At 41.5% G+C, this 15,592-nt stretch overlaps 1 protein-coding gene across 4 annotated transcripts in view; it reads left to right on the forward strand.

Annotated features, from left to right (window-relative positions):
* ankrd24 (ankyrin repeat domain 24) overlaps nt 1–15,592 on the forward strand; it is a 139,458-nt gene that overhangs the window by 88,168 nt on the left and 35,698 nt on the right. For 3 of the 4 annotated variants that reach the window (XM_073068819.1, XM_073068822.1, XM_073068821.1), the window contains exon 15: nt 7,881–7,950. In XM_073068819.1, the coding sequence (XP_072924920.1) occupies nt 7,881–7,950 (70 nt within the window). The remainder of the gene's footprint in view (nt 1–7,880; nt 7,951–15,592) is intronic. The other variant, XM_073068820.1, reaches the window with a different exon arrangement.

Here is a 15,592-nt window from a genome sequence, read left to right on the forward strand (position 1 = left end):
ATATTGTATCGCTATTAATCACTTAGTTCTAGTAAGATTCATAAAGTGTATTCAGTAAATGTACATGGTGTGCAGTTTGATATTCTGTGTACGAGTTTGTACCAGTGTGCATTTCACAGCATGCACGTATACAGGAGGCGCAGTTTGGCGGGTGGACGAATTTTCCCCTAGACATACACCAGCCGACTGCGTGAGCATTACATTAGTTTGTACCATGTTAGTTTAAATTCATTTTTCAGCATAAAATCTCATCAGCTTCCTGACCTCATGTCCTGAAGTATATTACCATCCTCTTTACAGTTTGCTTGTGCCCTGTACACCCAACCCTACATTTTTAATATGTATTTAAGAACTGTATTGATCCTTGTACCAATCCTTGAGCTGGAACATATTTTTTGGCCCAGCAGGTCCATGCTAACCTTTTTGCCCTCCTATACTAATTCTATCTGCCCATATTAGGAACACATCCTGCTATATCTTGTCAATTTATGTGTCTGTCTAATTGCCTCTTATACAAGTAATTGTATCTGATTTCACCACTTCTGGCAATGTATTTCAGATATCAAACACTCTCTGTCTAATAAATTTATCCCCTTTTAAAATTCTTTCCTCTTACCTTAAACCTATGGCCTCTCGCTTTTGATTCTCTTAGCATGGGAAAAATATTCCAACTATCTACCTTAACTATGCCTTTTGTAATAATAAATGCCTCTATCAGGTTACCCCTCAGTCTCCCCCACTCCAGGGAAAGCATGGCCATCTGTCCCCAGAACTAAAGCCCTCCAAATCAATAAACACCCTAGTGAATCTTCTCTATAATCTCTCTGGCACAATCACATCCTTCTTATGGAATGGTGATTAGATAAAAAAGTTTGGTGTAACCAAGACTGATCAAGTAAGAACTGTAAGAGCAAATGTGTGTAAATGGAAGAGAGTAGCTGAAGTAAATGTTAGTCCCTTAGAGGATAAGAAAACTTAATTAAAAATAAAGAAACAGATACTTAGAACAAAGATTATTGATATGTCATCTCAGCAGAAAACATTAAAAGCCAGCAGAAGATCAAGAAGCAGAAGGAACTTTGAACAATTGTTACCATGAGAGAATAAGTTCTAGGGGAAACAAGTGGGGAAACAAATGAAAATTTACCCTGGATCTGATTACCTATCTCCCAGATCTTACAAGAATTATAAACAAGCATTGTATATAAGTTTTCAAATTTCCTAAAATTCTGGAATCCTGCAGTTTGAAAAACTGAAGATTTGAGAAAGGTAGGAACTTGTTAGAATATGATGTAAGGAATCAGGACAAGTAGAAAATCTTAATATAATTAAGAGGAGCATGGCTTTTGTTATGTATGTTGTTATATTAATAACACAACAATGCTATTAATAAAAGCACTGGAGACGGTAGCCAAGGTTCATGGTTCTTTATTGGCAGAAACCGAACTTGGCACACACATACATATCAATACGTGCCTAATAGCACATGCTCAATATGCACCTAATAGTGCATTCAACGACGTGTTACTGAAGCGTAAGGTATAAGCGTCTGTTAGTCTCGTGAGATCGTAGATTTGGAAGGTTTCCAGGGCGCAGGCCCGGACAGGGTTGTATGGGAGACCGGCAGTTGCCCAAGCTGCAAGCCTTCCCCTCTCCACGCCACCGATGTTGTCCAAGGGAAGGGCACTAGGACCCAAGCAGTTTGACACCGGTGTCATCACAGAGCAATGTGCTCAAGGACACAACACGCTGCCTCAGCTGAGGCTCGAACCAGTGACTTTCAGATCACTAGACCGATGCCTTATCCAGTAGGCCACGCACCAACACAAACATAAAGTAGTCCCTCATTATACTGCAGGCTATATGGTACACTCCTCCCCTTTTATTTTAATAGTGTATCAACTGTTTTTTTTTACTGGGGCACTATGCTAAACAAATATGTTTACCCTTAGCATACCATGATCTTATTGAACCATTTGTTAACTTAGTAACTTAATAATATCAAATTATAACAAAGTAATGTAATAATATCAAATTATTACAAGCCTTTTTTTAACATTTAGTCTAAGACTCATTTATAACTCAAGTCTCTGGGGGGTGGGTCTTCTCTGCCTCTCCAGGTAATGTCTGTCAATAAACGTGTTTGTTTTAATACAGATTTCCATATAAAAATCATGAAAAATCGACCTCTGAGCATAGGGAGTTAAGAAGATGTGCACCTCCAACTTGCTAAGAGTTCTAAGCAGCAGATCGCCTCTGTATAATGAAGACTCCTCTGTGCAGCTGTCCTAGATATACACGCATCTTTGTGCTTCACTTGTCTTCCTTACCCGTATCTCATTTGTTCTAACTGAGCTAATTACACAGCCAGTCTTTGCATTCTCCTTAGATTCCAAATAGATAGCCTGACCTTTATGACACCATCTCTTATTGTTATATAACTTTCCATATTCTATTCATGCTTCATATCTTTGTGCTGGTGATTCAGCAGGAGTGCTGATATGCTCAGGAGACGACTGAGATGCTGGTCTTTTCGGAGATTTAAACTTATTGAGAGTTCACAGATCTTCCATTATCTGTTCATCTGTTAACAAGTAATTTAACTGCGCAGGTGTTTTCATCTTTTGTCTGTAATTGGAACAGGGTCATTAGGTCTTCTTAGTTTCCTAGTCACTATTGGCTTTACCTCCATAGAATCTCCTGTGAGTTCCATTGTTAGCCTCTCATTCTCAATTATCTTTTTCTTTTCTTCTAACTCAATCTTTTTATCTTCAAATTCCTTCACTGCTGCTTTATTCTCTTTAATATAATTATAAAAAAAGAAAATTAAGCCATTAAGAGCACCAAGAGGCAATATCGAGCCAAGTTGGAAGCCCAGGCTAACCAGAGGGATGCCAGTAGACTATGGTAGGGTGTAAATGAGATCACTGGGCGCCAAGAAAAGGCTGGGAATATCAATAACTGTAGCGCTTCTCTTTCTGACTAACTTAACGTATTCTACGCAAGATTCGAACAGAAGAGGAGCGTCCTGCCCCCTCTGGATGAACCGGACCTGGTGGCATCAAGATTCATCGTCACCGAGGAAGACATTAGAAGAGCCTTCCTGAAGATAAAGCCAAGGAAGGCGATGGGCCCAGATGGCTTCCCAGGATGAGTTCTCCGGGCCTGTGCAAGCAAGCTAGCTGGAGTGTTTGCTGACATCTTCAACTGCTCCCTGCTTCAGTCTAAGATTCCCTCGTGTTTTAAGAAGGCAATGATAATCCCAGTGCCAAAGGAAAGCAAGGTGGCATGCCTGAATGACTACCGACCTGTGGCTCTAACATCAATTGCTATGAAGTGCTTCGAGTGATTGGTTATGGCACACATCAACCATAACCTACCGGTCAACCTTGACGCTTTGCAATTCGCCTAACAGAGCAACAGGTCAACGGCAGATGCCATCTCTCTGGCACTACATTCCTCCTTAGAACACCTGGAGTATAAAGATGCATATGTAAGGCTCCTTTTCATCAACTACAGCTCTGCCTTTAATACCATCATTTCAAATAAACTGATTCCTAAGCTCCAGAACCTGGGTCTTAGCACTCAGATCTGCAGCTGGATCTTCAACTTCCTCACAGGACCCAGGCTGTAAAGATAGGGGACAAGCTCTCCTCTACAATCACTCTGAGCACCGGTGCCCCACAAGGCTGTGTACTCAGCCCCCTGCTGTACTCACTGTACACCCCTGATTGTGTAGCCTAGTTTCCATTGAACTCAATGTATAAGTTTGCTGATGACACCACAATTGTAGGCTGCATCTTGGGTAATGACGAGTCTGACTACAGAGAGGAAATTAAAAACCTGGTGGCATAGTGCGAAGACAATAACCTATCCCTCAACGTCAGCAAGATGAAGGAATTGGTTGTTGACTTCAGAAGGAGTAGTGGACTGCACGACCCCATATACATCGGTGGTGCACAGGTGGAACAGGTCCAAAGCTTTAAGTTCCTCGGGGTGAATATCACAAATGACCTGACTTAGTCTAACCAAGCAGAGTCCACTGCCAAGAAGGCCCACCAGTGCCTTTACTTCCTGAGAAAGCTGAAGAAATTTGGCCTGTCTCCTAAAACCCTCACTAATTTTTATAGGTGCACCGTAGAAAGCATTCTTCTAGAGTGCATCACAACCTGGTATGGAAGTTGTCCTGTCCAAGACCTGAAGAAGCTGCAGAAGATCATGAACCTAGCCCAGCACATCACACAAACCAATCCTCCAACCTTGGACTCACTTTACACCACACGCTGTCGGAGCAGTGCTGCCAGGATAATCAAGGATAAGTCCCACCCAGCCAACACACTTTTTGTCCCTCTTCCCTCCAGGAGAAGGTTCAGGAGCATGAAGATATGTACGGCCAGATTTAGGAACAGTTTCTTTCCAACTGTGATAAGATTGCTGAACAGATCCTGACCGGGATCTGGGCTGTACCTTCCAAATATCTGGACTTGACTTGTACTATCATACTTTCCCTTTTCTATTTTCTAATTATGATTTATAATTTAAATTTTTATTATATTTACTTCGATTGGTACTTAAGGGAGTGCGAAGCGCAGAAACAAATATCACTGTGATGACTGTACGCTCTAGTATCAATTGTTTGGTGACAATAAAGTATTTGTATTTGTAATTCCTTTCCACTTGTTCTGTCTCCAGTTGCAGAAAAAGCTCTGCATTTGGTATTCTTTCCTTTATTGTTGATCCACTTTCTTCATCCTTTTCTGATACTCCTGCAAAGTGTTCCTGTAACTGCTGTAGCTGTCTTTTGAGAGATGTCAATTTCTCCTGGTACATCTGCTCTTTTACATCCAGGTAGTCTTCATCATCCTACTTATTGGCAATATCTGTCTCCCTTGTATCGTCTGTATCTTCATTCGAGTCGCGGCCACGGATACTGCGTTCGTCCTCATCATCGATGCTGTCTGGCTCCTCCTTGTTGTTGTAATAGTCAACAATGGGTGAGAAGAGAGCTGTAGACATCTTCCCCGCCGAGCTGCCCTCCTTTGTTGACACAACTAGTGCCTTGATGGTGTGCCAATCCAACTGGATTTTCCTGAGCCATACACATCCCAGCAACGGTGGTCCTCCATTTTTCAGTACATAGATGTTCAGCTGCTGTGTTTTGTCTCCGTAGGTCACTGTCACTTTAATTTTACCTTTGGGAGCACTTTCTGTCTGGTGTAAGTCTTTAGCAGTAGTTTAGTTTGTTTCAGCGGTATGTGAGAAAACAGTCATTTGTAGTCGTGTACAGAGATCACCGTTAAAGCTGAGCCTGTGTCCAACTCCATTTTCAGTCTCACGCCTGCCACTTGTGGAGTGATCCTTATTACTCTTCGATCATCTGTCTCTTTGACGTTGTGAAGTTGCTGACAAGACAATTCACTTTCGTTGAGTCATTTTCATCAGAACTGCCTTCTTTCATTTGGTGTACACTGTTGTGTTCTCCTTTCTGGGGTTTCTTGTTTTTCTGCATTTTGTCCTTTTTCTGCTGTTTACCAGCTTTGCATACTCTGCCAGTGTGGCCCTGTTTGCCACAGTTTCTGCATTCTTTGTCTTTAAACCAACAGTCATCAGAGTCATGTGACATGTTCCCACAATGGTAACATTACTTTCCTTCATTTCTGTTCAGTGACATTTTATTCATAGCATATTCCAGAGATTTTTGTTGTATCCCTGAAGCACCCTGTGCTTCTGTTTCCGTTGATATTGCAACATTTAGCGCTTTCTCGAATGCAAGGTCTCTTTCACATAGAAGCTTCTTCTGTGTGGTTCCACAGTGCATGCCACACACTAATCTGTCCCTCAATGCGTCCGATAGACCAGCTCCAAATTGACAATGTTCTGATAATTTGTGCAATTCAGCACAATATTCACAAATGCTTTCATTTTTGCTCTGATTCCGTTTGCGAAATTTAAATCTTTCAGCAATGACCAGTGGTCTGGAGTTTAAATGCTGTTGAAGAGTGTCTACTATTTGCTTGAATGTTTTGTCAGCTGGCTTTTCAGGGGTTAACAAGCTCCATAGCAGCCTGTACGTTTTTGCTCCCATAATACTGAGTAAGACGTTGGCTTTCTTTTCATCATTAACACCGTTAGCCTCATAATATAACTCCACTCTCTCAATGTAAGTTGCCCAGTCTTCAATGCTACTATCAAATGCTGTAATGGTTCCAATCATTGCCATCTTTGTTATGTTAATTTAGCCCCCCCTTTCTGCTTTTCACAGGGATCGCTCCCTACGCGACTCCCTTGTCCACTCGTCCCCCTCCATCCCTTCCCACCGATCTCCCTCCTGGCACTTATCCTTGTAAATGGAACAAGTGCTACACCTGCCCTTACACTTCCTCCCTCACCACCATTTAGGGCCCCAGACAGTCCTTCCAGGTGAGGCGACACTTCACCTGTGAGTAGGCTGGTGTGGTATACTGCGTCCGGTGCTCCCGGTGTGGCCTTTTATATATTGGTGAGACCCAACGCAGACTGGGAGACCATTTCGCTGAACACCTACGCTTGGTCCGCCAGAAAAAGCAGGATCTCCCAGTGGCCACACATTTTAATTCCACGTCCCATTCCCATTCTGATATGTCTATCCATGGCCTCCTCTATTGTCAAAATGAATCCAAACTCAGGTTGGAGGAACAACACCTTATATACTGGCTGGGTAGCCTCCAACCTGATGGCATGAACATTGACTTCTCTAACTTCTGTTAATGCCCCTCCTCCCCTTCTTACCCCATCCCTGACATATTTAGTTGTTTGCTTTTTTTCTTTCTCTCTGCCCATCACTCTGCCTGTTCTCCATCTCCTTCTGGTGCTCCCCCTCCCCCTTTCTTTCTCCCGAGGCCTCCCGTCCCATGATCCTTTCCCTTCTCCAGCTCTGTATCCCTTTTGCCAATCACCTGTCTGGCTCTCAGCTTCACCCCACCCCCTCCGGTCTTCTCCTATCATTTCGCATTTCCCCCTCCCCCCACTACTTTCAAATCTCTCGCTATCTTTCCTTTCGGTTAGTCCTGACGAAGGGTCTCGGCCCGAAACGTTGACAGCACTTCTATCTATAGATGCTGCCTGGCCTGCTGTGTTCCACCAGCATTTTGTGTGTGTTGTTGTTTGAATTTCCAGCATCTGTAGATTTCCTCGTGTTAATTTAGCCCTTGTTTTTTTTTGACTCACGTGTCCTTTTTGCTAGTGCCACAAGTGCACTCTGTCTAGATGTGTGTGTTGCTCTTTTTTATCTCCCTTCCAGGACAGGCAGACCCTCAGTCCCTGGGATCAGCACCGGCTATGGTCTTTGAGTATTTTGCAGGTGACTTGAGCAGAACAAATAAATAGATAATTTATTCATTCAAAGTTACAGCACGGAACAGGCCATTTTGGCCCAACGAGCTGAACCACCCAGTAACCCACCTATTTAACACTAGCCTAATCACCGGACAATTTGCAATGACTAATTTGCCTACTAACTGGTACATCTTTGACTACATTTCCTGTCAAGGAGCCACAAAATGGACCTAGTGCTTTGCTAAGTTGGTCACCTGGACTACCACTTGGAATTTGAAAGCGGCTTTTGAAAGAGTTATTTGATTAATCTTGCTTTTTTCCTGAGAGTCTTATTATACATAATTTTCCACAGTGTCTCAATGGAACTTTAGAAACTATGAAATATTTTTGAAGTGTAGTTACTGTGCTAGGAAGAGATATTGGAGCCCAGCAGAGTTTTAGAAAAGGAAGTGAGGTAAGTGAGCAGTTAGCCCATTTATTTGGTGTTGGGTAAGAGGTGAATGCCAGTTGAGATACTGGAATTTAGTAGAGATCCTTTGTTTCACTGAACATTTTCCTAATTTTAGCAGGGCAAACATCATGAGAACATTGAGAATGATTCAATGGATGAGGAAGGAATGCTCTCCAGATTTGCAGGTAAACCAGGTTCTTAAATATAAGTAGTTCTTAGATTTATTTTTAACTCAATTAAAGCACATTTTGGACCTTTGAAAATACACAACACTATGAGGTTATAATATTTTCATGGTAACTCAGGCAGTGCTTGTGGAAGGAACAGCCATTAACCATATTGTGTAACAAGATCTCAAGGTCAACACAGTCTCAGTAGGAAAAATCTGCAGTGTAACCACAGCATTGTATAAATTGCATTTGAAAAGTGAAAGAGGAGAAAGGAAGTGGAATATAAGACATGCCAAGTACTTTTTCCTGAAATTTGATCAATTTATGAAAGTATGCAAAATTGTTATGGTATGAAGAGGTAACTTGAAAGACAACACTTCAGGACAATCAGAAAAGCTGCATAAAAGTTAAGAATTCTTCTATGAAAAGCTAGCTGTGCACAACTTCCTCTCAGAGAGCAATCACGTCCTATTCTGGTTTGTCAGAAAGTTGGACTCAAATTTCCCCTCACCTCCACACCACCCTCCCCCTGCCAGCCCATCATCGTTATCTAGGAATTAGATGACTTCAAGTACATACACTTAGTGTCCACTTTATTGCATACAGAAGTAGAACCTGGTTTGGTCTTCTGCTCCTGTAGCCCATCCACTTCAAAGTTTGATGTGTTGTGTATTCAGAGTTGCTCTTCTGCACCATTGTTTAAACACACAGTTATTTGAGATACTGTTGTCTACATGTCAGCTTGAACCAGTATGGCCATTCTCCTCTGACCTTACTCAATAAAAAAGGTGTTTTGCCCAGAGATTTGTGGCTCACAGGATGTTTTGTTTTTTGTAGCATTCTCTGTTTGTGTATGAAAATCCCATGAGATCAGGAGTTTCTGATATACTCAAACCATTGTGTCTGGCACCAACAATTATTCAATGATCAAATGACAGGCTGATTAGATATTTGTGTTAATGAGCAGGTGTACCTAATAAAGTGGCCACTGAGTGTATATTTGTGATCTGCTGCCGTAGCTCATCCACTTCAAGATTCGACAAGTGTTCAGAGATGCTCTTCTGCACACCACTGTTGTAACATAATGCATGGTTATTTGAGTTGCTGTCACCTTCCTGTTGGCTTGAACTAATCTGATCATTCACTTCTGACCTCTCTCATTAACAAGGTGTTTTTGCCCACAGTACTGCAGTTTTATTTTTATTTTTCTCACCATTTTCCATAAACTTTAGAGACTGTTTTGTATGAAAACCCCAGGATTTCTGAGATATTCATAACACCCCATTTGGCACCAACAATCATTCCACAGTCAAAGTCACTTAGATCATATGTCTTCCCCATTCTGATGTTTGGCCTGAACGATAGCTAAACTTCTTGAGCATGTCTGCATGCTTTTATGCATTGAGATGCTGCCACTTGATTGGCTGATCAGATTAATGAGCAGGTGTACAGGTGCACCTAATAAAGTGACCACTGAATGTATACCTGTTCCCAACAAAAGTTAATTTAGGAGCAAGATGGTGTTAGAATTGGTAATTCAAATTCTTTACAGTTAATTCAATGGCCCAGTTTGAATCCATGAAGCACTGTTGAAGTGCTAAAGTAAGATTTCTAACGGTTTACAAATTAGATGGAGTGGGCCTTGGCAAATTTCCTTCAAGCAGTTGTGTAGCATGGGTGTCTGTGCTCTACAGACTATTCTCAGATAGCTTTTGAATCAGAATCAGGTTTATTATCACTGATATATGTCATAAAATCTGTTGTTTAGCAGAAGCAGTACAGTGCAATAAATAAAAATTACTATAAATTGCCTCAAGAATATCTTTTAAAAAATGTAGTTCAAAAAGAGAGCAAAGTAATGAGTTCATGAACAGTTCAGATATTTGATGGTGGAGGGGAAAAATCTGTTCCTAAAAGGTTGAGTGGTGTTTTCAGGCTCCTATATCTTTTAATTTGTGGTAGTAATAAGAAGAGGGCATATTCTGGATGATGAGGGTCCTTCATGGTGGATGCCCGGCACAAGTGCACTAAAAGGCTGAGTCCTTGGCCCTCTGCTTTACAACTTGATAGGTATGATTATATAGGGAAGGTCAGCTCTAGTGCCCTGTAAAGTTTGTTGATGACACCACTGTTGACTGACAAATAAAAGGTGTGATGAATTGACATAAAGGAGGGAGATTTGAGTGCTCCCACCACAGCAACCTCTCACTCTGAGTCAGCAAAACCAAACAGCTGATTATTAACTACAGAAGAAAGAAATCGGAGGTTCATGAGCCAGTCCTCATTTATGAGGTGGAGGTGATGAGTAACTAAATTCTTTGGTGTTATCATATCGGATGATCTGTCCTGGGGCAAGCACTTAAGTGACATCAGAAAGTGCCTCTACTGTCTTAAAGTTTACGTAGATTCGACATGTTAGCTAAAACTTTGACAAACTTGTAGAAGTACACAGTGGAGAGTATCCAAGAAAAGTAGTGAGTACAGGCCAGTCCACCAAAGGCAACGCACTCCACACCATTGAGACATCTACAAGGAGTATAGCAACAGGAAAGCAGCATTCATCATGAAGGACCACTGCTATCCAGGCCTTGCCATCTTCTCATTGCTGCTATCAGGAAGGACGTACAGGAGCCTTAGTTCTGCCACCACCAGGTTCAGGAACAGTTGCTACCCTTCAAACAATAGGCCCTTGAACCAGCATGACTAACTTCACTCAGCAAAACTCTGAACTGATTCTGCAACCTATGGACTCACGTCTAAGGACTCTCAGTATTATGTACTTATTTTTATTATTTTGTATTTGCACTGTCTGTCTTCTTTTGCACATTGTTTTTGTCAGTCTCTTTGATCTTATTTTACGTTTTATTGTACAGATTTTATTGTACTTCTTTGTTCTGTTGTGAATGCCTGCAAGAAAATGAATCCCAAGGTAATACTTGGTATCATATATATACTTCGATAATAAATTTACTTTGAACTTTGAGTGTAATGTTGTTGTTGCAACACCACTTAATTAGCAAATCTATCTCACCTCTGTACCCCTCCTCATCACCATCTGAGATTCTGTCAACAGCAGTTGTGTCATGAGTGAATTTATAGATAGCGTTTGAGCTGTGCCTAGCTGTACAGGCATGAGTGTAGAGAGAGTAAAGCAGTGGGCTAAGCACACATCCCTGATGCACACTTGTGTTGATTGTCAGTGAGAATATTTCCAATTTGCACTGATTGTGGTCACCTATTTGTATAGGGAGGTACAGAGGCCCAATTATTGAAGCTTGTTGATTTGGACTGAGGTTGATAGTGTTGAATACTCAGTTGAAATGCATAGGAACATAAGACATAGGAGCAGAATTAAGCCATTTGCCCCATTGAGTCTGCTCTGCAATTCTATCATGGCTGATTATTAACCCCCTCCACCACATTCTCCTGCATTCTCCATATAACCTTTGACACCATTACAATTCGACAACCTATCAACCTCTGCTTTAAATATACCCTGTGACTTAGACTCCATAACTGTCTGTAGCAGTGAAATCCACAGATTTACAAACCTCTGGCTATGTAAGTACCTCCTCAGCTCTGTTCTAAATGGATCCTTCTATTTGAGGTTGTACCCTTAGACTTACACTCTCCCACTACAGAAAACGTTCTCTCCACCTCCACTCTACTTAGTGCTTTCAATTTTTGATTGGTTTCAAAGAGACCCCCCCCCCCCCCATTCTTCTAAACTCAGGCTGGTACCGGCGCAGAGCCATTAAATGCTCCTGATAAACAATTTTTAATTTCTGTGATCATTCTAGTGAATCATCTCCAGACCCTTTCCAATGCCAGCACATCCTTTCTTAGATAATGGGTTGAAAACTGCTCACAATACTGCAGTATGATCAATGTCTTAGAAAACCTTAGCATTACATTCCAGCGTTTATAATGAATGCTAACATTGCATTGCCTTCCTTACCATCGACTCAATCTGCAAGTTAATCTTTAGGACATCCTGCATGAGTTTCCCATGTCCCTTTGCACCTCTGATTTCTGAATTTGCTCCCGTTTGTAAAATAGTCTTTTCCTTTATGTCTTCTACCAAAGTGCATGACCATACACTTCTCTACACTATCTTCCATCTGTCACTTCTTTTCCCATTCTCCTAATGTGTCTAAGTCCTTCTGCAGACAATCTGTTTCCTCAGCACCACCTGTCCCTTCACTCATTTTGAATCATCCACAAACTTGGCCACAAAGCTATCAATTCCATCATCCAAATGATTGACTTATAACATGAAAAGAAGTGGTCCCAACACCGACCCCTGTGGAACACAGCTACACGCTGGCAACTAACTGGAAAAGGCCTCCTTCATTCTCACTCTTTGCCTCCTGCTCAGCAAATCTTCTATTCATACAAGTACCTTTCTCGTAATACCATAAACTCCTATCTTGTTCTGCAGCCTCATGTGTGGCTCCTTGTCAAAAACTTTCTGAGAATCCAATTAAATAACATCCACTGACTGTTTATTGTCTATCCTGCCTGCTATATCCTCAAAGAATTCCAACTGATACATAACCAAGATTTCCCCTCGAGGAAACCATGGTGATTTCAGCCTATTTATTATGTACCTCTAGGTACCCCTAAAGCTCATCCTTAATAATGGAGTCCAACATCTTCCCAAGTCAGTATAACTGGCCCATAATTTCTTGTATTTTGCCTGCCTCTCTCCCTTCTTAAAGAGTGAAGTTACATTTGCAATTTTCCAGTCCTCTGGAACCATTCCAGAATCTAGTCATTTTTGAAAGATCATTACTAATGCCTCCACAATCTCTTCAGCAACCTCTTTCAGAACCCTGGGGTGTAATCCAGGTGATTTATCTACCTTCAGACCTTTCAGCTTCCTAAACACCTTCTCCTTAGTAAAAGAAACTACTTTCACTTCTGTGCATGGACACTCGAATTTCTGGCATATTGCCAGTGTCTTCCACAGTGAAGAATGGAGCAAAATATTTATCTTCTTATAATACTAGCTAACTCACCTTCATGTTACATCTTTTCTCTCCTTTTTCATTTGCTTTCCTTTGGTTTTTAAAAGCTTCACAATCCCTGAACTTTCCACTAATTTTTTGCTACATTTTATACCCTCACTATTGCTTTTATGCTGTCTTTGACTTTCCTTGTCAGCCACAGTTACCTTATCCTCCCTTTAGAATAGTTCTTCTTTGGGATGAATCTATCATGCATCTTCTTAATTACTCCCAGAAACTCCAGCCATTACTGTTATGCTGCCATCCCTGTTGGTATCCCCTTTCAATCAAATTTGGCCTTTTCCTCTATCATGCCTCAGAAGTTCCTTTTACTTCACTAAAATGCTGATATATCTTTTTTTTAAGCTCCTTCCTCTCAAACTGCAGGGTGAATTCTGTCATATTGTGATTACTGTCTCCTTAAGCTCTCTGGTCAAATTTGGTTCATACACAATACCTGATCTAGAATTGCCTTTTCCCTAGTGGGGTCAACCAGACATTGCCCTAAGAAGCAATTGTGTAGGTATTCTACAAATTCCTTCTGTTGTCATCCAGCATTAACCTGATTTTCCCAATTTATCTGCATATTGAAATCCCCCATGACTAAAAACAAACAGTAAACAGTAGCCTGCTACATTTTGATGTTTTCCAGATGGTCCAGAGCCAAGTGGAGTGCCAGTGAAATTGCATCCACTATAGACCTGTAGATCTGTTGTGAACTCATAATAGCTCTAATATTTTTTTAACTAATAATAAACACAAAAAAACTTGGTTTGCCTTCCAGTTCTCACATTTTTGGGTTTCTTCCCGTTTCTGTTTGTGTTCAAAGACATTTTCAATCTCTCATTGCTAGTCGGAAGTTTCCACCTGCTTCAAAAGGGCTTTAGTCATACCAGTGCCCAAGAAGAGCAGGGTGAGCTGAATTAATGATTATCGTCCTGTAGCACTCACATCTCTACAGTGCTGGATAGGTTGTTTATGGCTAAAATTAACTCCTGTCTCAACAAGATCTGGTCCCACTGCAATTTGCCTATCGCCACGATAGGTTTAACAGTAGATGCAATCTCATTGGCTCTTTACCTAGTCTTGGATCACCTGGACAATACTAATACTTACATCAGGTTGCTGTTCATTGACTACAGCTCAGCATTAACACAATCATTCCTACAGTTCTGATTGAAAAGCTCCAAAACCTGAGCTTTTGTACCTCCCTTTGCAAATGGATCCTCAGCTTCCTCACTGGAAGACCGCAGTCTGTGCAGATTGGAAATAACATCTCCACTTAGCTGACAATCAGCACTTCTGCACCTCAAGGATGTGTGTTTAGCCCAATTCTCTACTCTCTCTACACCCATGACTGTGTGGCTAGGCACAGGCCAAATGCCATCTATAAATTTGATGAGGGCACACTATTTCAGTTGGTGACAAGAAGGAATACAGGGGCGAGATATCTCAGCTAGTGGAGTGATGTCACAGCAATAACCTTGCACTCAACATCAGTCGCACCAAGGAATTGATTGTGGACTTCAGAAAGGTAAGACGAGGGAATGCACACCAGTCTTCATAGAGGGATTAGAAGCGGAAAGAATGAGTAATTTCAAGTTTCTGGGTGTCAATGACTCTAAGCTCAACATATTGATACAGTTGCAAAGAAGGCAAAATAGCAGCTGTGCTATATTTCTTTATGAGTTTGAGGAGGTTTGTTGTTTCAGCAAACACTCGCAAATTTCTACAGATGTTCCATGGAGAACATTCTAACTGGCCACATCACCATCTGGTAAGGTGGGGGGGGGGGGAGAATGGGGAGGGGGGCTACTGCACAGGATCAAAAGAATCTGCAGGAAGTTGTGAACTCAGTCAGCTCCATAATGGGCATTAGCCTCCTAGCATCCAGGACATCTTCAAGGAGCAATGCCTCAAAAAGGCAGCGTCCATCATTAAGGACCCCCATCACCCAGGAGGACATGTCCCCTTCTCATTGCTACCATCAAGGAGAAGGTACAGGTGCCTGAAGGCACAGACTCAACAATTGAAGAACAGCTTCTTCCCCTCTATCTGTGAGTTGTGAATGGACATTGAACCCGTGAACCATATCTCACTACTCTTTTTGCACTACATATTTAACTGAACTAATATACAATGCATATATTAGCTGCACCTGTACACCTGCTCATTAGTGCAATATCTAATCAGCCATTCATGTGGCAGCACTCTATGCATAAAAGTATGCAGACATGGTTTAGTTGTTGCTCAGACCAAAAATTAGAATGGGCAAGACATGTGATCTAAGTTATTTTGACCGTGGAATCATTGTTGACATTTGACGGGGTGTTCTGAATATCTCAGAAACTGCTGATCTCCTGGGATCTCATACATAAGTTTCTAAAGTTTATGGAGAATGGTGTGAAAAATAAAAAAAAAATCCAGTGAGCGGCAGAACTGTGGGCAAAACCCTTTGTTAATGAGAGCGGTCAGAAGAGAATAGCCAGAGTAGTTCAAGTTGACAGGAAGGCGACAATTAGTCAGATAACCAAGAAGAGCAGAGTGTGCAGAAGAGTATCTCTGAACACACAACACATCAAGCTTTGAACCAGATGGCTACAGCAGCAGAAGACCACAAATATACACTCAATGGTCACTTTATTAGG

This window comes from Hemitrygon akajei, chromosome 16 (genome assembly GCF_048418815.1).
Source record: "Hemitrygon akajei chromosome 16, sHemAka1.3, whole genome shotgun sequence".
NCBI lineage: Eukaryota > Metazoa > Chordata > Chondrichthyes > Myliobatiformes > Dasyatidae > Hemitrygon > Hemitrygon akajei.